This window comes from Camelus dromedarius, chromosome 25 (assembly GCF_036321535.1).
Source record: "Camelus dromedarius isolate mCamDro1 chromosome 25, mCamDro1.pat, whole genome shotgun sequence".
In the NCBI taxonomy this organism is placed as follows: domain Eukaryota; kingdom Metazoa; phylum Chordata; class Mammalia; order Artiodactyla; family Camelidae; genus Camelus; species Camelus dromedarius.
This window is the reverse complement of record NC_087460.1, coordinates 17,112,175-17,135,811: the sequence shown is the minus strand read 5'-3', so window position 1 is coordinate 17,135,811 and position 23,637 is coordinate 17,112,175. Positions and strand designations below refer to the sequence as shown.

Sequence of the window (23,637 nt, the reverse complement as noted above, 5' to 3'; positions counted from 1 at the left end):
CACATTCAGTGTCTTTGACCAGGTTAGTAAATAATGAAAAGCAACAAGAAAGGATCACAGAACAAAACGCTGTATTTTTCTTTTTAATAAGAACACTTTATATCAGCTTTTGTTTTTAATTTTTTTCTCGTTATTTTCATCAAAATATAATTTCTATCTGAAATGATTACTTTTTCTGTGATTCTTTTCCTGACAGTTGTTATTAGATTTTCCTTACTTTATATTTTGTAGTAGATCTTTTATTTTCTATATTTTTGTTCTTGCCTACTCAGTATATAAAGGTGCTTGTAACTGATAGGTCTGACTAGGGAAAAATAATTCATAGTTTTAAAAAAGTTTATTACTCCAGCTGAAAAACCATCCATATGAGTCTTATAATTTTACTAATGGATATTCTTAGGAATCTATTACATTTTTGTCATTTTCATTATATTGTCATTTTGTTGTCTAGAATCAGCACAATGCCTGGCCCATAGTAAGCTTTAAATAAATTTTTACTGAGTGGAACTTAATTTTATTGATTATGTTTACAAATATAAAATAGTCACTATATCTAAAAATTTAAATTAGCTTGCTTATAAGTCCAGTTTCATTTTTTTGCCACCATATGATGAAAATTAAATCGCATGAGAAATGTAATCTTTCCATTACTAATTTCCTCCTTATACTACTGACTGGCTCTTTAATGAAAAATTACAGCCTTAACCAATAGAACAGTTTGAGTGAGGAAGCAATTGATAAGTAAAGTAGCATAATAGGTGTACTTTAATATATATAATTTCATGAGTTTTAAGAAAAACACGCTGAGGGTGACAGATACCTTACTGTTTAAATTTGACCACATTTGTGTGCTACTGGTTTTCAGCAGCTCACATTGAGTGTTATGTTGGCTGTGGGTTTGTCTTAAGTAGCTTTTATTATGTTGAGGTATGTTCCCTCTGTATCCACTTTGGTAACGTCATGAATGGATGTTGAATTTTATCAGCTGCTTTTTCCGCATCTGTTGAGATGACATGTGGTTTTTGTCCTTTCTCTTGCTGATGTGTGCTGCTGCTGTGACTCTCCAATCTTTGTCTCTTGCTTGTAAATAGATAATATTGAAGTTTCTATCTACTATCGAGGAAAAACAAGTTACTAAACTTGTTTATTAGTCTGTATTTGCTATTTTATATGATTAGTGTTTGCTAATTTACTGTAGGTATTTAAAGATGCTATTTCCTCCTTTGAACAACTATTTCACATTGAATTTATGTAAACTATTTCAATTACATCATATCTGTGTATAAAGAATATTGTCAAGACGGTGCATTCAGAGTAAAAAATATCTTTGAATTTCTGGATGAGTCGTCTTTGTTAATTCTGACATAACATAAGGAAAATCACTTATATTTTATTAGTGATACATAGCCAGTTTATATTGCTGTGGAAAATTATTGCATCTTTAAATAGATTAATTACTGAGCAAACTCTCCCATTATTATAGCTAATTGTTGGGTATATTTAATCTCACTTTAAGCAAAGTGAATAATTAATAACTTCATTATTTTAAAAACAAAACCAAGTTATTTTAAATTTTACTTTAAGGAAGAACAACATGCTAACACATCTGCCAATTATGACGTGGAGCTACTTCATCACAAAGATGCACATGTAGATTTCCTGAAAAGTGGTAAGTAAGAGACATTGGAAAGTATTATTTTGTAAGATCTGACGTGGGAAAACACACTAACAGCTTTGAGAAGTTCTTCAGTAAATAAACCTGATTGAGTTTAGTTCATCCCTTTCCAAACTTATCTGACAGTATCACCTATTAATGGCCATGGAACTCGTGTTCTGTTGAATTTACTTTGGGAAAGTCTAGGCTAATGGGACAGATACAAGCATACCTCATTTTATCGTGCTTTGCTTTATTGCACTTCGCAGATGTTGTGTTTTTTACAAATTGAAGGTTTGTGGCCACCTGGGTTGAGCAAGTCTGTTGGTGCCGTTTTTTCAACAGCATTTGCTCAGTTCATGTCTCTGTGTCGCATTTTGGTAATACAATATTTCAGACTTTTTCATTGTTGTTATATTTGTTACGGAGGTCTGTGATCAATGATCTCTGCTATTGCTATTGTAATTGTTTTGGGTTGCCACAAACCGTACCCATGTAAGATGGTAACCTTAATGGATAGATGTTGTGTGTTCTGACTGCTCCACTGACTGGCTGTTCCCCACCTCTCTCCCTCTCCTTGGGCCTCTCTATTCCCTGAAACACAGTATTGAAATTAGGTCAGTTAGTAACTCTGTATTGGCCTCTAAGTGTTCACATGAAAGGAGGAGTTGCATGTCTCTCACTTTGAATAAAAAACTAGAAAGCTTAGTGAGGAAGGCATGTTGATAGCTGAGACAGGCTGAAAGCTAGGCCTCTTGTGCCAAACAGTTAGCCAGATTGTGAATACAAAGGAAATTAAAAGTGCTACTCCAAAGAACACAAGGATGATAAGAAAGTGAAACAGCCTTATTGCTGATATGGAGGAGGTTGCAGTGGTCTGGATAGAAGATCAAGCCAGCCACAGCATTCCCTTAAGCCAAAGCCTAAATCCAGGGCAAGACCCTAACTCGCTTCAATTCTGTGAAGGCTGAGAGTGGTGAGGAAGCTGCAGGAGAAAAGGTTGAGTCTAGCAGAGGTTGGTTCATGACGTTTAAGGAAAGAAGCTGTCTCCATAACATCCAAATGCAAGGTGAAGCAGCCAGTGCTGATGGAGAAACTGCAGCAAGTTGTCCCGAAGATCCAGCTCAGATGATTCATGAGGATGACTACATAGACAAAGTCTTCTATCAGAAGAAGATGCCGTCTAGGGCTTTCAAACTAGAAAGGAGAAGTCAGTGCCTGGCTTCAAAGCTTCAGAGGACAGACTGACTCTCTTATTAGGGGCTAATGTAATCGGTAGCTTTAAGTTGAAGCCAATGCTCATTTACCATCCTGACAGTCCTACAGCCCTTCAGAGTTACGCCAAGTCTACTCTGCCTGTGCTTTGTAAATGGAACAGCAAATCCTGGATGACAGCACATCTTTTGAGAATATGGTTTACTGAGTATTTTAAGCCCACTGTTTAGATCTACTGCTCAGAAGAAAATATTCCTTTCAAAATATTACTGCTCACTGACAGTGCACCTGGTCACCCAAGAGCTCTGATGGAGATGTACAAAGAGATGAACAGTTTTCATGCCTGCTAACACGACATCCATTCTGCAGCCCGTGGACTAAGGAGTAATTTTGACTTTCAGATCTTAAGAAGTATATTTCAGAAAGCTATACTTCCCATAGAAAGTGATTGCTCTGATGTATCTGGGCAGAGAAAGTTGAAAACCTTCTGGAAAGGATTCACCATTCTAGATGCTGTTAAGAACATTTGTGATTTGTGAGAAGAGGGCAAAATATCAGCATTAACAGGAGTTTGGAAGAAGTTTGGTTCCAACCTTCATGGATGACTTTGAGGGGTTTAAGACTTTGATGTTCATTATTATTTTAACATCTGTTTACTGTAGACTCCATTAAGGCAAAAAATGCTCACTATTATATATCTTCTTATATATTTACCGTATAGATCCCTCATTTTATGTTTCTTCTAATAAGTTTATTGGGATTCACTATAATTATTTGTGCATTTTAGATTCCCAAAGCTTTCTTTGAGTACATAACTGTGTAATTTTATCTTTTAATGGTGTCAGAGGGGAGCAGTTATAGATTCTAGAAGTTTAAAAAAGTGTTAGCTGTTGGCTTTTTAGTGTAGTGACTGAAATGACTTTAGTTAATGAGAAGTTTGGAGGAAAATATTTATTTTAATCATAGTTAATATCTAAACTTTATTTGGTATTTTCCTAGAAGACTTTATAGTAAAAGATGTTATTCTAGAGGTATTTTCTTTTACAGAGCTTAAAAACTCTTTTGGAAACCTTGGTAAACATTTGAAGTTTGTGATCTATTTAGTAATGTTACTATTTCTCTGACTTATTTTTAAAGGTGATAACCACTTAGGTGGCAGCAGTAGAGAAGGCTCATTTAAAGAAACGATAACATTGAAGTGGTGCACACCAAGGACGAATAACATTGGTAGGTATTTAAAAACAATTGAAAGAGAAGAGAATAAATGGAATGGTTCTTTAAGTATTACGTGGGGATCATTTGTTTCTTCTTGAGTTTTTGTTTTTCGTTGTTTCAGGGGATCAAGGAACACGTGGGGTTTTTTTTTTCCTCTTTTAATTGTGGAAATATTTCTTTATATTCTTTCAAATCAGTGTGTTCTTCTGTTTCAGAATTACACTATTGCACTGGCGCTTACCGAATTTCACCTGTAGACGTAAACAGTAGACCCTCCTCCTGCCTTACTAATTTTCTTCTAAATGGTAACTTTCATCATTTAATTGTTTTCACTGAGATTTTTACAAGTGAAATCACTGGTGAGAATATGTGAAAAATGTGAATTCTGGAAGGCTGTTTTCTTCAGTATAGTCTAGCCATTTTATTTCCTAAAACTGTTTTAAAGTTCCATAATTGTAAATACTATTTGACAGTTTCAGTTGTACTAATGTTTAAAAATAAGATGACTTCATGTCTTTCAGACTGTCGCATCTACGTAAATTTTACTTAGTATGGTTTTTAGTATTTTTAGTTTAAATATTTGACATTTAGAGTCTAAGCTGATTTTGGGGGGATGATAGAATAATCCAGACCATTTATCTTGGCCTATTGAATTTTAAATTACAAAATTTATATGGACTTATTTCCCTTTAAACACTATACCTTTAATAAATAAACATTCTATTTTCAACACTGTACCACCATTCTTATAGACAGGATGTCAAATCTGTTGTTTCCTTGTGTAAAAAGTCTTTTTAAAAGACCAGATTAACTGCACTCCACTTACTAAATCTAAATTCTGCTGGCTCCTCTGGTGATTCTTATAATAACTAGATTTTGGAACTACTGCTGTAAAGAGTTACTTTGCCTTTATCATAAGGTTAATTTAATTGTTATATGAAGCACAATTTGATTATCAGACTGTGTAGAGTCCAGATTAAACAGCATTTGGTCACGTAGACTAGAAACCAGTTAGTGAGTTAAGACTGTGCCTTCTCCCCCAGACGGCTTGTAGCTGTGGCAACCTGAGGGTTCTATGTGCGTTATCCCACTTTCTTCCTGACGTCCAGGAGAAAACTTTTATATGAACTTGCAACTGAATGAACAATATAACCAAACATTATACCACAGACCACTATAATTATTTTGGAAACCTGTCTGTATGACTGTGTAAGCTGAGGGTAAGCAAGAGAAAGCTAAGGCCAGAATTCAGAGTTTTACGACTTGAAATGCAGATATACTCAATTAGCAATGCTGGTTAAAATATGGAGAACAATAAACAAAATGAAAAATCTAGACATCAATCTTAAGAGAAAAATTAAGAACCCTTTTGCATTTCTTTACTGACAGAATAATCTTGCTTTTGACAGGTCGTTCTGTTTTATTGGAACAACCACGAAAGTCGGGTTCCAAAGTCATTAGTCATATGCTTAGTAGCCATGGAGGAGAGATTTTTTTGCACGTCCTTAGTAGTTCTCGATCCATTCTAGAGGATCCGCCTTCAATTAGTGAAGGATGTGGAGGAAGAGTCACAGACTACCGGATTACAGTAAGACTCTAACTAATCTATAAATTTTATATTTTGAGTCTGTCATCATTCAGCGAGTAGTTATTGAATGCTATTATGTGCTAAGATCTGTGACAAAAAGAAGTTTAGAGAAGTTAATTTTCTTATTATTATTTTAATTATTAATTTAATTTAATATTATTCCTGCAGTACTTGCTCAGAAGAACTATTTATCACTAGTCTTCCTTATGTATTTGTGTGTGCTGAGAAGTATCTGGATGGCATTGACACACTGGAGTTACAGGAAAGAATGGAAATTGATTCAAATTAATATTTTAGGGGGAACTTTCTAGTAACTCAAGTGCCAGCCATAAACATTTGAATATTTGGATTGCTGCTCCTTTGAAATAATGCTGTAAATTTTTGTATTACTGAGAGATGCATACAAGGAAATTGTGCCTATTTTGGGTAGAAATTGTATTGTTCTAATTTGAGTTTTTCACTCCCTCACCCCTCTTTTATATTCAATATTTCATGACTATACTTTTTGAGGTGGTTATAAAATTAAATGTGAATGATATATATGAATATACTTTGTAAACTACAAAGTTTTATGTACTGTAATTAATCATTTTTGATCAGGCTTTTTATTTTCACATAGTTTTTTAAATAAGGAGAGTCTGGTAACTATTCATTATAGAAAATTTAGAAAATATAGATATCTTTAAAAATAAAAAACAGAAACTATGAATTACCTATAATTCCATCATTCAGAGATAATCACTTAACATTTTGATGTTGCATCAAGGTAATTTTAAGTAAGCAAAATGGTATTGTAATGTGATTAACTCATTCTTTTATCTGAATATAATAGAAAAGAGTTACATTACAGAAGTGAACAAAAATGAGTGTTTTAAAAAGTGGAAAGAACCATTAATGTATTTACGTTTGAGGTGTTCTTCCTCTCCGTTGTATAAGGGCTGATAGGTTTCATGCTCAAAAAGAAGGGAAAAAATTGTGTGTTGGGGAAGTTGTTAGAGGAAATGCTTTATTGCGTATCACAGGATGGAAGACATCAGGGGAACAGACTGTTACATGTAATCCATACTGAAACATTAGAAAATAGTTTCTAATTTTATCTTATTTGGTTATCATTAGGATTTTGGTGAATTTATGAGGGAAAACAGATTAACTCCTTTTCTAGACCCCAGATATAAAATCGATGGAAGTCTTGAGATCCCTTTGGAACGAGCAAAAGATCAGTTAGAAAAGCACACCCGCTACTGGCCTATGATTATTTCACAAACCACCATTTTTAACATGCAAGCGGTAAGTGTTTCATAGTTTGTTTTTCTTCTAGATTGGGTATATATTGTTTACAGATTCCATTTATCAAGCAAAGAGTGAAATATATGAGTTTGCTACAGTTAAAGAATCAGTGATAGAAAATTGAAGTGATGGTTATGGATTATCTCACCATGATGTTTAAAATCAATTCGAGTTCTGCCTAGATGCTTTGGTACTTGTATTTCAAGACAGACTTTTCTTTTTCTTTCTTCTTTTTTAATCTAACAGGTAGTCCCCTTAGCCAGTGTTATTGTGAAAGAATCTTTGACAGAAGAAGATGTGTTAAACTGTCAAAAAACAATATACAACTTAGTTGATATGGAAAGAAAAAATGATCCTCTGCCTATTTCCACAGTTGGTACAAGAGGAAAAGGCCCCAAAAGGTAGGTTTTTTTCATACTTTCTCATATATCACATTTACTTGATACTTACTGTTTTTTTCAGCTGACTTATTCCATGTGTAATTTATATGTTTGGGAGTATGTATACACATACATGTGATTAAGATGAAATGATACAGAATATAGAATAACGAAACTAAACCCATTATAACTTAGAATTGCACCATTAACTATCTGGAAAGAGAAAGGAACCCCGTGTTTAATTGCATCTTTTTGCTTTATCAGTACCGAGTGACACTTCCATATTATTTAAAAGAGTATTTTGTGAGAACGTTATTTTAAATCTTTACTTTAGAGATGAACAGTACCGCATCATGTGGAATGAATTAGAAACGCTTGTCAGAGCCCATATCAACAATTCGGAGAAACATCAAAGAGTCTTGGAATGTCTAATGGCGTGTCGGAGCAAACCCCCAGAAGAAGAGGAACGAAAGAAACGAGGAAGAAAGAGGGAGGACAAAGAGGACAAGTCGGAGAAAGCAGTGAAAGATTATGAACAGGAGAAATCTTGGCAAGATTCAGAGAGGTGATTTGTTGATGTTAATATAGCACTGTGGTGCCTTTTGTCAAATCACATTCTGCATATAGCACATGTGAACAGTCAAACCTTATTTATTAGTAACTCATTTAATGTGTTTATTGTAGCTTACTGTGATTTTTATCATTCTTAAAATCTGGAAGGTTTTTCTTGGCCTTAGAGAAGTATAATTTTTTTGTTTGTTTTGCTGTTAGGGGCAAAGACAGTGTTTAATTCTTTCCTAATTAACTTCTGAAAATCACACTACATGATTTTTGGTATCGGTAGTTGCATTTATGTGTTATGAATATCAAAGACATAGCTTTATGTCTTTGTTCCGTGACTGTTAAATGCCCGCGATGTGCCAGGCATTTGGCATAAGATCCTTGCCCTGGAAGAATGTGCAGTGTTGTGGTAGAGGCAGGCAAACCAGCGGTGGCGGCCAAGTGTGGAAGATGCTGTTATAAAAAGAGGCACGGCGGGGGGTGGGGGGGCCATGTAGCTCACTTGGTAGAGTGCCTGCTGAGCATGTACGAGGTACTTAGTTCGATTCCCACACCTCCATCTGAAAAAGAAAAAAAAAGATAGAGAAACCAAAAAAGAGGCACAGGAAAGCCTTGAAAGCATGAAAGATCATAGTCTTAATTCTGAAAACCTTTATCAATAGTACACTCTTTTCCCTTAGTTCTTGATTTATATAGTGATATCAAGGCTAAATCTGAAAAAAACATAAAAAGTAATAAAGGTTTCCAAATAAAAATATCATTAACATAGTAGTTGGTTTCATTTTCTACCTTCTTGCCAGAAATCAGGCAAAGAACCAGGTAAGTATTATAATGGCGTTGTAGTCGGTCCCTCAGAAACAACAGAACTTAATATGGAAAATTTCAAACATATACGGCAGTAGAACAAATCAGTTATCAAGTCATGGCCAATCTCATTTCATATATATCCGCATCCATTCCCCTCATTACCACCACACTCCGCCTACCCCACAAGGATATTTTGAAGCTAGTTCTGGAAATGGTATGATTTCATTCATAAATAAGTAGAACACTTTAATCTCTTTGGCCTTAGAAGTTTACTTCTTCCTTAGGGCTTCTGAGCTTCTGAAACAGAGTGGTCTTGCTTTAAGAAGAGGAGGGAAAGAGTATTCTCATTCAGATCTTCAGGTGTATGAAACTCAAAATAAGCTTGGAGTTAAGTTCCTAACTTGTGGAATATAAATACATTTCCACAGTCCATAAACTAGGGGACAAATGCTAGTAGATTTCTTAATCTTCTTTGTAATTTGTAGTATTTTGTCAATATCTTTAGAAATTAAAATTATGAAGTATCTTCCAAAGATCACATTATTGCTGGCCTTTTTAATTTTATCTTCTTAAAATTTCCTCCATTAAAAAAAAATAGCTTCATTTTACAGCTAACTGCATTACTGATTTATTTCTCTATAGTAAAGGAAAAGGGAAACTTGTGTTTAAGTTCATTAAGCTCTCTTACCCGATTTTAGATTGAGGTTTGGCTGCTGATTAGTTCCTAGGTTTACGTTGTGAGAGCAGATACCTTTTAAGACTAATATGCAAAATCTAGTTTAATTATTGAGCCATTTAGATTTCTAAGAATTTAAACTTAGATTTAAACTTAGTTTTTACTGTTTGTCTCTTTAAAAGATTAAAAGGAATCTTAGAACGTGGAAAAGAAGAGTTGGCTGAAGCTGAGATTATAAAAGATTCACCTGACTCCCCAGAACCTCCAAATAAAAAGCCTCTTGTTGAGATGGATGAAACTCCACCAGTAGAAAAATCGAAAGGTGAGACAGAACTGCGGTAACTGTGTTCATAAAAAGTTTTCCAATTTAGATCTGTTGTGCAGGGTCCTTTACTGCTCTGTATGAGGAGGAGCTACTCACTGTTCCTCATGTGGCTTAGAAGACCCTTTGTTCACAGCCTTGGAAAATATAGGTGGTAAATATATTTGTCAGCTTTAAAGAAAACATAGTGTCATATGTTTATTAATGAAGCCTTTGGAAAATAAGCACTTTTAGTATAAAGTCTGTGTTTTAAGAAATTTTAATTACATGAATTTGAATCTGTTTATGTTCCTAACACTATGCTAAGTGGTAGATTATTGAAAACCAGACTCTTTGTCCTAAACGCTTACTGAATTTAGGGGAGGACCTAATATCATCCATTTATTGATAATTTAAAATGTCATGTGAACGATTTTCAGAAAAGGTATTATGAACAGTATTCTTACTGTAAAAGCCTTTTATGTCTTATTTATAGACTGAGAAGCTCAATTTCCTCTTGAGGAATTCTAGGCATCAAAGATAAGATTTGGGTTTGGGAGCTCTTGAAATCATTGTAGGCCTTCGTTATCTTGAAGGTAAACTAAATTCTGTTACTTTCGGATAAATGGGAAATGGTCCTGTCCTATGTCAACAGGACTGAGTTCTTCCCACTGTATCTTTACAATACAGTAAGACCTCAGGGCTGGCTAGGTTACGGTTACTGGCAGCTCATCCTTGGGGGAAGGTAGGCTTGTTTTTTGTATGTACTTTTGTTGCAGTATGTATTGTGATTCATGTTAATAGTCTCTAGTTCACTGATTTCTTTGAGATCAGAGATAAGGGTGATCCTACGAGATTTATCTTTCACGTGTTAGTAAGAGAATGACTAAATGGTGGTGTGTCCATAGGGTGGAATTTTTAAAGCCCCAGAATAACTATTGTCACGAATGCCCACTCTTCCCTCTCGCTAATGTGTATCATTGAGATTTTAACTTAAGCAACCCTTTTTTTGAGAAAGACTTCCCTGAACTCCTCTCACAATTAAGTTAAGTGCTGCTTCTCTGTGTCTCCCTTGCATCCCAGGATTAATGCTATGGTAGCGCTTACCGCGTTGGCATTGCTTGACATCTTGCCTCTACTGTTAGTCTGAAATGTTTTAAAGGTGGGGTTTTTAAAAATTTACTGTTGTATCTCTACCACCACAGTCCCTGACCCACAGTAGGAGTTCAGTTCTTATTTATTGAACAAGTAAGTTAATTAAATATATAATAAGTTAAACTTAAAAAGCAGGCTGCACGAAAGAGAAAGAAAAATACCGTATGATATCGCTCATATGTGGAATCTAAAAAAAATAGGCAAATGAACTTACATATAAAACAGAAACAGACTCACAGACATAGAATACAGACTTGTGGTTGCCAAGGTTGGGGGGCGGGGTAGGAAGGGATAAACTGGGAGTTTGAGATATGCAGATACTGACTGGTATCTATAAAATAGATAAACGAGTTTATACTGTATAGCACAGGGAACTATAGACAAGATCTTGTAATAGCTCACGGTGAAAATGAATATATGTATATTCATGTATGACTGCTGTACACTAGAAATTGACACAACATTAAACTGACTGTAACTCAGTAAAAATAATAAATAAATAAATAAATTTTAAAAAGCAGGATACAAAACCACATGTACCATGATCTCCACTTTGTTTTAAAGTAAGTTTTTATACACATGCGCACCAGCTTGTCACTCAGATGAGATATCAGCTAAATTAAATTACATGGATCCCTGATGCTTCTCATCCTGGAAACACTACAGAATGGCCTGTATGAGAAGCAGCTTGATTGCAGATCACTTACTGCCCTTGTAACTTTGCCATTCAAGACTGGTACCTGGAACTTGTCTGTTTCTTTCCTTTCATTCTGTTTTACAATCTAAGTTGTATGTGTCTTCTGATCAGCAATTTTATATGGGGCTCTAATGTACCCTGGTTTCCATCTGTTTTGGAAAATGACTTCCTAGGGCTCTCCAAAGTGAATTTTGTGTCTGCTGTGTAGTCTGCATGGAAGGTTGGGTTATCCCAAACATGCCCTCTAGATTTGGTAGAAATCTGTTCTACTCTCTTTGTATGATTCAATAACAGAATAACCAAACTGTAATTTTATTGATACAGGTTGGCATTGAAAAAAACCAAAATACATACAGTTGTTAGAGCAGTAGTATTATGGGTGGTTTTATTTCCTTTTTATATGTTTCGCTGTTTTCTAAATTTTATGAAATGAATATGTATTAGTTTTATAATAAGAAAAAGTTTTATTTTGTTATTTATGAAAGGTTTAGATGCAGTAACATTAACTCTTTTTGTGTACAGTTCTGTGAGTTTAGACCTTATGTATAGTTTGTGTAACAAGCACTACCACAATCAGGTATAGGATAGTTTGATCACCCCACAAGATTCTCTTGCCCTACACTGTAGTCACCCCATACTCTCCTACCCCCAGCTCTCATGGCCACTGATGTGTTTTCTCTTCCTATAATTGTGCCTTTTTCAAGATGTCATATAAGTAAAATCAAAGTGTGCTGCTGTGTGAGATTGGCTTATTTCACGTAGCATAATGGATTAGTGGTTCATCTGTGTTGTGCGTTTATCAGTGTTTTTTTTTTTGTTCCATGTGTATGACTAACTATTAGAAACGGCCAACTCCTTTTTCCAAGTGGCTGTACCAAGGTGCATTCCCACCAGCAGTTACTGAGAGTTCTGGTTATTCCGCCTCCTCGACAGCACTTGGTATTGTCAGGATTTTTTTCGCCCCTCTTCTAATAGGTGTGTAGTAGTGTTTCCTCGTGGTTTTAATTCATATTTGCTCTCATGGCTAATGATGATGAGCCTTTTTCATTTGTTTGTTTGCCATCTGTTTGTCTTCTTCAATGAAAGGTCCATTCCAGTATTTTGCTCTTTTTTATATTAGGTGGTTTGGGATTTTTGTTGTTGTTGTTGAATTTTGAGAATTTTAAACTTTATTCTGGATACGAATCCTGTGTTGGAGATGTGATTTGCAGATATTTTCTCCTGGTCTGTGAATTGTCCGTCTCCTAATTGTGACTTTTGCAGAGCAGAAGTTTCTAATTTTCATGAAGTCCAATATATCAATTTTTAAATGTTATGATTATGCTTTTGGTGTTATATTGAAGAAACATTGCACAACCCGAAGTCACAAAGATTTATTCCTATGTTTTCTTTTAGGAGTGCTATAATTTTAGACTTTACATTTAGACTATGATCCATCTTTTATTTTTATTTTTTTAGTAAGGTGCAGGGTAGGGTGAGTGTTCATGTTTTTGCATGCATTTGTTAAAAAGACTGTCCGTTCTTCATTGAGTTATCATTAGAAAAGCCTGCCTGCAAGTTTGGCTGTTGGCTGACATCTGGGAATATGGCTTTTGAAATATTCCCCAAACGAGAGAGTTATTTGCCTTATATCTGAACTGAACACCTGCTTTCCTTCTGGGAGTCTGGAATTTTGGTAGTTGTAGTTAGGGAGAGAACGCCTACGTGACCAGTCCCCAGAAAAACCTTGAACTCTTGAGTCTTAAATGTGCTTTTCTGGCAGAAATACTGTACACACATGGCTGCATTTTTGCTGCTGGAAGGAGTATGCACTCTGTGTGAACCCTCACGGGAGGAAGAGAGCGTGGAAAGCCTGCGAATGGGTTTCTCTAGTCTTTGTCTAATGTGTCTTCCCTGCCCTGGTCTGGCTCTGTGTCCTTACTGTGCTGTTGTAATGATTCTCAGCTGTGACTGTAACTTTATATTTAGTCATTTGAGTCCTTCCAGCAAATCACTGAATTAGTAGGTGCTCTTGGGAACCCCTAAACACATACAAATTTTAGAATAAAGGGGCGATGATACTGCTTTAATTATATAAAATAAACAATAGAATTAAGGTTAAATTTTGTTAAATTTGTAAATTTTGAAGTAGTGAATTATTCTTTTTTCTCTTCTTTCGAACATGCCGCCAGGGCCCGTGTCCTTACTATCTTTATGGAGTAATAGAATCAATACTGCCAATTCCAGAAAACATCAAGAATTTGCTGGACGTTTGAACTCTGTTAATAACAGAGCTGAGTTATATCAACACCTTAAAGAGGAAAATGGGTTTGTATTATTTATTGTAGAAATTAGTTTTGTTAATTGCCTTATCATATAATAAGTTTAAAATAATAAACACTGCTTGTTGGTTGTGTCCAGCAGTTTTTTTATTACTAGTATTATGATCTGATACATGCTACTTACAGAGAGAAAAAAATTACCTTTGATTCTTAGTACCTGTAAAAGACCTGATTATATTGATTGTAAACCTGAATGATCTGTAAACATCATAGAGGGGAAAATCACAGAGAAAACTTAGTATACAACACTGAATTTCGTTTAAAATAACACGGAGAAAGTATTTTCCTAGTTAGTAAAACAATATTAGGAATATTGATTTTAATTGAATAAATCTAAAATCTAAAAATAATTAAAAATTTGTTAGAATAAGTAAGTCTAAAATAATTTAAATGATTATTTTAATCTCTTTTTAAGAAGAAATCCTCTTAAACATGTATTGATAAAGGAATTTCTTTAATGGAAAAGGAAATAAATCCTTGACTAAATGGTAAAGAGTTTTTCCCTAGGTTCTGCTTGGAGAGGTAAAGTGAGAAAAAAACAGACTAGTAGCCTTTGAAATGAAACCTCTGGGCCTCCCTCAATTTTCACTCATCTGTGAGATGAATAAGTAAACTAACCAGGGGAATGTAACTTTTCTAAAGTCCTTTTCTAAAGTTCTTATATTCGTCTGTTGTATGAATGCATTAGGTTTTAATTTCATTTGAAAGTCATGTAAGGAGAAAAAACATGGATAGCTAATGAATGTTTTATTTTACCAACTCATTTTTTTCCTCCTATTTTTCAGAATGGAGACAACAGAAAATGGAAAAGCCAGCCGGCAGTGAAGAGTGACTTGAGCACCTGAATTTAGTATATTGCATAAATATTTTGGACGGAATTTGATACAAGTACTTTTACAGCAAGATTGTATAGTTATGCTGCCTGGACTGGTTTTTACATTTTTAAAATATTTCAACTAACTTTATCTTTTTTGTATTAATTGTAAAATTGGCACATATGTCAAAAATATACATTTGTCCTCCCAAATTAAACAAGTTTATTTTATGGTAAAGGGTATTCCCTCTGGAAATGTTTTTTAAAAAATTCTCAGGCTTCTCTTTGCCAAATAAACTATTAAAATATCTGAAATGCAAAATACCGGAGTATTCCTTTAGGAATAAGATATTCATATAATGATTGACAACGTTGAGAAATTTTTAAGAAACTTGAACAGAATTTGGGTGAGATTTGCAATTTTAATATGAAATATTGCCTGTTAATCTGCAGCATATGCAGTGCTTTTCCAAAAAATAATGTTTTTGTTTGTTTTGTATTTTATTTTAGCTATTGTGTGTGTTGCACATTTAAAAGCAGAGTTTCCAGGTAGTTGGAGTAAATTTATTTACCCATGTTGGATATTACATTTTTTTTTCTGCAAAAAACTTACTATTAGCTTTTCATATTGAAAGAGAAGCGTGAAGGAGATTTCTTTGCAGACTTGAAAGAGAGAAAAGTTACTATGTTATTTGTTTTAATCCCTGAATAGAATCTTACCTCCTCATCTCGCAGAAATGTCATGGTTGTTTGGTGTATGTTTGGGGAGGCTTCTTCCTGCGCTGATTCTGGAACCTCATAACATGTTATTTCAGTGTTAAATGCTAATTCTAAGTTTGTCGTTTTTCCTTGAGTATCTGTTAGAGAGGGGAAAAAGCTCTTTGTTTAAATATAGAGTCAATATTTTTTGTTTTAAAAAAAAACCTGGTGGTTAAACAAGGCTTCAGCAGGCTCTCTTGTCATGTCTAGTGAAATTGACACTGTTCTCTCTCACCTCCTGTCTCATCCTTAGCCCTTGCCTCTCCCGTAAGCTGGAGCCATTTTTATTGCTTACCCCTGGGTTTAGATACACACCACGCAAATCATAGAAAAGCATGACCAGCCTAATGAGTACCTAGACTTGCAAGATTCAAGGAGCTGTAACCCAGCACCAACCCACTGGATCACATTTACTTGTGGTTGAGCTCTGACCTTTTGTGTCTTAATTCTTTTGTTTTTTCTAATTATTTGTTTATTTTTAATGGAGGTACTGGGGATTGAACCCAGGACCTTGTGCGTGCCAGGCGTGCTCTCTGCTGCTGAGATACTACCCTCCCCCACCGTGTGTCTTATTCTTGATACCCCTTTACCTTGTACCAAGTTGGGGTCCTGGGTTTATTTCTTGATCCAAAAATATTTTCTTTACAACTCGTTTGAAAAGAGATCCTTTTTCACTCTCAGTTTGTGCTTCCTTCTTTCCCATGGGCTAAGGCCATGCTGCCTGTTGACAGACTTATCTACATTTCAGCCTATTTATGCACATATACTGCTGTTAGTACGTTCTGCCAAGTGGGAGAATGTTTCTATGGCAGCATTTGGAACTACTGTACCAGCAGCTTTCTGTATTATTCCATATATTGTTGGTTGTTAAGATTGTCCAGCAGACTCATTCTACCTGCTTAACTAAATGCCTTCTGAGCACCTCAAATTGAGCCCCTCCTCCACCCCCTTCAGAGGGTCAGGCTACGCTTGGTCTTATCTAGAGATACATATTACTGCCTTTTGATGGAAGTGACTATTTCAGGACAAAAATTGAAGAATGACTGGTGGATGCTGGCTTTCTTTTTTTAGAACAGGATCCATATTGAGGATTTTCTAGTCAAGAGAAGTGAACAAAATTTTAATTAAAAAAAATCACCATTCATATTGTACTGGAATCTAAGCTTAAGTCCAGGTTTAATGATTGCAGGACTCAAAATTACCCTACAGAGAACAGGAGCATTTTCAGTTACAAAGATCCTGACATCAGTATCATGGTAGCAAAAGATGTCCCTTATTTTTGTCCCCTTGCCTCCCTGAACAATTTGGCATCCATCATGGAGTAAAGGAGCTGTGGCATCTCGTACCATATGCCAAGGGACCTGGGGGAGTCTCACCCACCTGCGTGTTGGGTAACTAGGCAGACAAACCTTGGTCCCAGCTCTGGACCCTGCAGTGGGCCATGAAGAGGCTCCACTCCTCTCAGCCAGTCTGGGAGCCCCTGGAAGACACTGTCTTAGACAGTCACCCATGGACATGAGAGCCTTTATGGAACTCCAGGTTTCTAGATGAGAAGTTTCAGCACACCACTGGAGAAAAAAAAATAAGTGCCTAGAGGCACTGGAGTGAATGAGAGAAACAGCTTCACTTTACCTGGCTCATTCTTCCTTCAAGGCAAGCTTAGGGCCAAGAGAGATCTCAGCCCATGATTTCTCCCGTGGGGGAAAGGGAGAAAGGGAGAGCGTGTGAGTGAGCACCCAGCTTCCCCAGCCGTGTGGGACATTGCCAGAGGGGCTCATTTCTTTCTTGTCCCACCCAGAGTACTGAATCATGAGCTCTGTGACAGGGGGCCAGGTGGAAGGGGTGGGAAAATGCTGGGAGAGTGGCAGATAGGGCTCTCAGAGGGCATTAAAGGGATGTAGGTCTTAACCATTGTAGATTCTATTAGGAAGCCAATCCACCAGTTGCTGGGGACACTTCACCTTGGATTCCCCTCAACTAGCCCATGGGCAACCCTCTGCATGCCTCACCCAGACGCCCCACCACCCTGTGGCCAGCTCCCTTTGTGTGCTGCTGATGGCAGCGGTGAGAGTGAGCTTTGACAGACAGCTAGTGAGCACATGCAGAAATCTGCAGGCCAGGGCGAAACCACAAACTTGAGCTTTAGCACTTAGCCTGGTAAATTGCAGAATCCAGAGGAAGCGTATAAGCTTAAGAAATCTGCCACAAGAGGGAGCAAAAAGCATGGAGCCAGCTGTGCTCACAGAAGGTCTGAGACGCGTTCAGAAGCCCTAGCAGGGCTGACAGAAGTTACCTGTCTCCCACAGGCAGTTAGTTAAGACTGGAGGAGGTGACTGCTTCTTCAAAAGCAAAAAAAAAAAAAAAAAGCAATGTAAAACTTCAAGGAATATGAAAAACCAAGGTAACATGATAACATGACACCACCAAAGGCTCACAATCTTCCAGTAACAACCCCCAAGTTGGAAATCTGCAGTTTACCCAAGAAAGAATTAAAAATAGCTGTTTACCAAGACTGGAATTTGACACAACATTGTAAAATGATTATAAATCAATAAAAAATGTTAAAAACAGCTGTTTACCAAGAAACACGATAAGCTACAAGAAAACAAAGACAATTCAACAAAATCAGGGACAGAAATACATGAACAAAATGAGAAGCTTAACAAAGAGAAATCATAAAAAAAAGAACCATACAAATTTTGGAGATGAAAAATACAATGAATGAAATGAAATGGAAAAATGCAACAGACAGCATCAAAAACAGAAGGGATCACTCAGAAGAATCTGTGAGACAGGAGACGGAACTTCGAAATTATCCAATCAGAGGAGTGCAAAGAAAAAAGAATGAAAAAAAGTGAAACAAGCCTATGTGCTCTATGGGATACCATTGAAAGGACCGATTTGTGAATTACTAGAGTTCCAGAAGAAGAGAGCAAGAAGGGGGCAGAAAGCTTTAAAGAAATAATGACTGAGAACTTCCCACATCTGGGGGAAGATTTAAATACCCAAGTTTATGCAGTTCATATGTCATCAAACAAAACTAACTTAACAGGATCTTCCCAAAATATATTCTAATAAAAGTGTCCAAAAAAAAAAAATCAAAGACAGAGAATCTTAAAAGCAGCAGGAGGGGAAACAAGCTTGCAGTCTACACAGGAACTCCCAAAAGACTATCAGTGGATTTTTCATCAGCCACATTATAGGCCAAGAGAGGGTGGGATGATACATTCAAATTGCTGAAAGAAAAATCTGCCAAACAAGAATATTTTTACATGGCAAAGCTGTTCTTCAGAAATGAAGGTGAAAGAAAGAACTCTCCCAGACAAACTAAAGCTGAGGGCATCATCACCGCTAGACCTGCCTCATGAGAAATGCGGAAAAGAATTCTTCAAGTTGAAATGAAAAGGACGTTAACTAGTAACATAGAAACATGAAAATACACTGGTAAAGGTAAGTGTATATAGTCAAGTTCCGAACACTCTAATACTGTAATAAGATGTAGTGTTAACCACTTAATGCCAGTATAAAGGTTAAAGGACAAGAATGTTAAAAGTAACTATAGTGGCAATAATTTATTAAGAATATGCAATATAAAAAGACGTAAACTGACACCTAAAGCATGAAAAGCGTAGAGTTTCTGTATGTGATCAAAGTTATTACCAGTGTAAAACAGACTGATGTCTGTAAGATGTTTTATGTAAGTCTCATCGTAACCACAAAGCAAAAACCTATAGTAGATTCACAAAACATAAACAGAAAGGAATCAAAGCAAAGCGCTTCAGAAAACCATCAATTCACAAAGGAAGGTAGCGTGGGAGGAAGAAAGGAACAAAAGAAATACAAAACAGCTGGGAAACAAGATGACATTACTAAGTTCTTGTCTATCAGTAAATACTCTAAACGTAAACAGATTGAATTCTCCAATTAAAAGACATGCAGTGGCTGGATGGATGAAAAAATATACGTGAGACAAATATACGCTGTCTATAAGAGAATCACTCCAGCTTTAAGGACACACATAGGCTCAAAATGGAGAGAAAAAGATATTCCATGCAAGTAGGAAAGGCAGGGTAGCTGTACTTATATCAGACAATATAGACTTAAAGCCAAAAATGGTAACGAGAGACAAAGAAGTTCATTATTAAGATGGTAAAGGGGTCATTTCATCAAGAAGATCTAAGAATCACATATGCACCCATAACTGAGCACCTTAATATTCTGAGCAAATGCTAACTGATCTGAAAGGAGAAATATTATTGTATTGTAACAATACAGTAATAGTAGGGGACTTTAGTACCCTAATTTCAACAATAGATAAATAATCCAGATAGAAAACCAACAGCAACAAAATAATTGTATTGTAACCAACATTACTTAGACCAAATGAAACTAACAGACATACAAAATACTCCATCCAACAGCAACTTAACAAGATGAATAAGTAACTAGGGGGGTAACATACACTATGATAAAGATAATTAATTACACTGCCATTCGTTATAAATGAAAGTTGTTAGGAGAGTATACTCTGAATTCTCATAACAAGGAAAATTTTAAAAAATTTCTTTAATGTATCTATATGAGATAATGGGTGTTCCCTCAATCTATCAAGGTAATCATTTAATGACGTATGTAAATGAAGTCATATACAGTGCTGTATGTCAACTACGTCTCAATAAAACCGGAAGAAATTTTAAAAATACAATGGCGAGGTAAAATTTTAGTAATTCTTTCTTATACATAGTCGAACTCTAACCTAGTGCAGAATTTATTATTTACAGTTGAATTATTTATGCCTTCATAATGAGTAGCTTGGACTGGCAGTTGACAGCATTTTTTACGTTTGGAGATGCGGTTGCCAACAGTGCAATTGTGTTCCATAATGAATGAGTCATTCATTACATGATCTGTTTATGGTAGAGGTGGCCTGGGTGACATCGATTTATAATTCACCATTGGGCTTCTAAAGGGAAATAAGTGATTAGAATTAATTGGTAGTATGTTAGCACAATTAACACAGAGGATGAATTATTTATTGCGTCTCTTTTGACAATCTGATTCAGCAATTGTTTATTTTACCTGATTTCTAGACCAGTTATCCCTGTTTCTCCTACAGCTGCTGACACATTTGGACTTCTGAGCGTATTAGTGGTCCTCTGGCTAGGGAGACCCATTTCACTATGGGATGAGGGGTGGTATTTCAGAGGCGGGAAGCACGGCTGCTCTTGTGTCTGTCGCGGAGGTCACGTTTCCTCCCTAAGGTTGATGTTGAGAAGACCCCGGCGCCCCTCTCCACAGCGGAGGTGAGGGTGGAACTTTACTCTCCAGGATAGGTGGCTTTCGGGGCCTTGGCACATCCATTTCTTGCTCTGTGGTACTTATTAAGGTTCTCCCTTGGAATACGAGGGGCTGAGGAATAAGAAAAGTCTTTTAGTTCTTACAGAAATGGTAATCTGCACCCATAGTCAGCATACCTACACTTACCACCAGGGCCAGGAAGAGACTGCTGATCCGGGGGCTATTTTCCACATTAGATGAGGCAAGAATGCTGCTTTCAATTAATGATCCAGGGTCTGGCTCCAGAATAAGGCAGATTCCACTCTATGCAATGTTCTCAACTATGCCGACTTTGTATTCTGGTGACATAGCAGATGCGAAGTTTGGATGGATGTTTCCCTCAGGTCTCCTTCGTTTAAACATCACTTCCTGAATTTTTCTGTTAGAACACCTTTTCCGAGAACTGCCGTAGACTAAGCATAAGGTTGTTATACCAGGATATGACAGTAGACCCTGGTCTCAGGGTGGTCAATACAATTTGTTCAAGGCTACTGGAGTTTGGATAGTCAGTGAGTTTAGCAAAAAACAAACCAGTCCTCTCCCTCTTCTCTATAAACGAGTAGAAACTGTTTTTTGTGTGCAGAGTGTTAAGTGTGGCAGAGTGTGACTCTGGGCAGCTTCAGTTCAATGGTGAAAATCATCTAAGCAGCCAGCCGCCACAGAATCGGTGGCATGAAGAATAAATTCCTGAGGGAAATATTGTAAATCCAATTCCAGGGGATATCCATATAGTATTTGATGAGTTGAATTAAATTGCAGCCAACTTTCTGAGACTGAAGGATATTCATTTACTGATTTTATTCCAAGTGCCGGGTGAGTTGAGCTGCTGTCTTCCTGACCATGAAACGTGTCTGGAGGGACTGGGGAATTAAGTCTGTGCCCGATAGTTGCTGTTATCAATTGAATTGGATGAACAACCGTTTGAAATGTGTTGGACTGACCTAGAAGGAACAAACAAGAAACAAATGGCAACAAACACCGCTCTTATTTAAATGTTTAAGGTTGTCTTGATGGTTGACTTATTTCCCTCCATATTCATTTTTTTGCCTGATTTGCACAGGAATGTGCATACATCCTGTATCTGGGTGGTACCACATAAGGAGCCCCAGGAGACAGTGTTTCATCTCTGTTTTTAGCCTTTGATTTGGAGACACTTCCTCCATCCACTCAAGGGTCAGGTTCTTCCATCTTAAGCTCTGTCTGCCCTTCCTCTTCTGTTTTATTTCCCCCATTTCCCTCTTCTTCACCCTTTTTCTTCTTTTCTCTTATCATCAACTGGTAGATTCTGTATTATACAGCCTTGATGCTGCATCTGCATATTCATCAAGTCTGTAAATTTCTAAATCTCCTGATTCTTTTAGTCTTAAATTATAGTATGGAAGAAGACCTTAAAATTAGCTCGTTAGTACTATCAAGTAACTAAGTCTGGGTTAGAGGGCTTCAGAAAAACAACACTTTGGCAGCGGGCCCAAAGTTCTAAACTGATTGTGGTCTGTGTGTGTGGTTAAAAGTTCAGCAGGGACATTTCTTAGTGTTCAGGACATGAAAGTTACTAACCTGAACAGAAACATAGTAATGAACTACTGCTCTAATTTCAATTAATACATTTAAATCTCAAGGAAGCTAGAAAAAGAATTCAAGCTCTGCACAGAAAAGGTGTTGTCTGGGAGAGAAAGATGAGGTGATGGATTACCGTAAAACCGAGATGTGCTGCAGCATAACAAAGGCGGGTGGCTTTCGATACTGGGAGTCACACTAAGTTGGAAAGAAGAAGAGAGGCATACTCCTGGGGAAAAAAATAATGAATCTGGAAGACAGACTGGGGCAATTACTAGATGAACAGGAAGACCGTTTTGAAGTGAGATCTGAGCACTGTTGCATATTTCATGGGACTGGTTAACAGTGTATGTTCTCACTACCAGGGAGATAAGTTTCAAACAGGCTCAAATTCCATCAGCTTTCTCTCCTGGGTGACAGAATTGCTTACCTGGGGCTGACATGTCCTCAGGTTTCTGAGATTCGGGATGGAGAGTACATGTTTTCAGAATCTTTGTTGCGTGAAGCAATTCATATTTAGTGAGAGACAGACTGGATGTACCCTGTCTAAATGATGTCTCTGGGGGCTTGGTAGGGAATCCAGATAAAATGGTGAGCATCAATTTAAATTAGATGTTTAATTCAAACATAGGAAATCCCCCAGAATTAAAAATCATCCGTGAAATTTTCCACAGAAGTTACCATACAGGTATGCTTCAATATGAAATAAGTTCTAAGTGAATCGCTCTGAGTACCCCAGCTCAGAAAAGAGAAAACGGGCAGAGATGATAACAGGTTGTATTGAAAGAACATTCATCAGATGCCAGGAGCTGCTCTGAGCAAATATTTCCTTTTATCTTCATGACAAATATATTGGGATAGTAATTATCCTCAATTTATAAATAATAAAAGTGAAATAATAAAATTAAGTAGCTATCCAAGGTCACACAAATAGTATGTTATGGAACCAGATTTTGGAACCCCTGTCTGACTACAGATACTAAATTCTTAATCACAATACTGCCTGTGTTTGCAGTTTGGTGAATGAGAAGATGGTCTTAATTTTACCAATAGAGAGTGAATTTGTTAGCAAGCCTGTTTTGGGGGGGGGTAATTAGGTTTATTTATTTATTTAGATGGAGGTACTGGGGATTGAACCCAGGACCTTGTGTGTACTAAGCACGCACTCTACCACTTGAGCTACACCCTCCCTCTAAGCCTTTTTCTAAGTACAGTAAACCACAAGGTTGCAACAGATGATTAGTGTTTTTCTAAAATAATTTAGGAATAATAATAACTAGACAGAGCATGGTCTGAGTGATGGCTTGAAGTTC

General features: G+C 36.5%; 1 protein-coding gene across 6 annotated transcripts in view; it reads left to right on the top strand.

Moving 5' to 3' along the window:
• Positions 1-14,982, top strand: part of INTS13 (integrator complex subunit 13) — a 28,363-nt gene extending 13,381 nt beyond the window's left edge. For 3 of the 6 annotated variants that reach the window (XM_064479135.1, XM_031443906.2, XM_064479138.1), the window contains 10 exons: positions 1,585-1,669; positions 4,007-4,096; positions 4,282-4,389; positions 5,494-5,672; positions 6,789-6,959; positions 7,206-7,360; positions 7,674-7,904; positions 9,566-9,705; positions 13,708-13,843; positions 14,643-14,982. In XM_064479135.1, the coding sequence (XP_064335205.1) occupies positions 1,585-1,669; positions 4,007-4,096; positions 4,282-4,389; positions 5,494-5,672; positions 6,789-6,959; positions 7,206-7,360; positions 7,674-7,904; positions 9,566-9,705; positions 13,708-13,843; positions 14,643-14,682 (1,335 nt within the window). In that variant the 3' untranslated portion in view covers positions 14,683-14,982. The remainder of the gene's footprint in view (positions 1-1,584; positions 1,670-4,006; positions 4,097-4,281; positions 4,390-5,493; positions 5,673-6,788; positions 6,960-7,205; positions 7,361-7,673; positions 7,905-9,565; positions 9,706-13,707; positions 13,844-14,642) is intronic. The other 3 variants (XM_010997108.3, XM_064479137.1, XM_064479136.1) reach the window with 3 other exon arrangements.
• Positions 14,983-23,637: the final 8,655 nt, after the last annotated feature.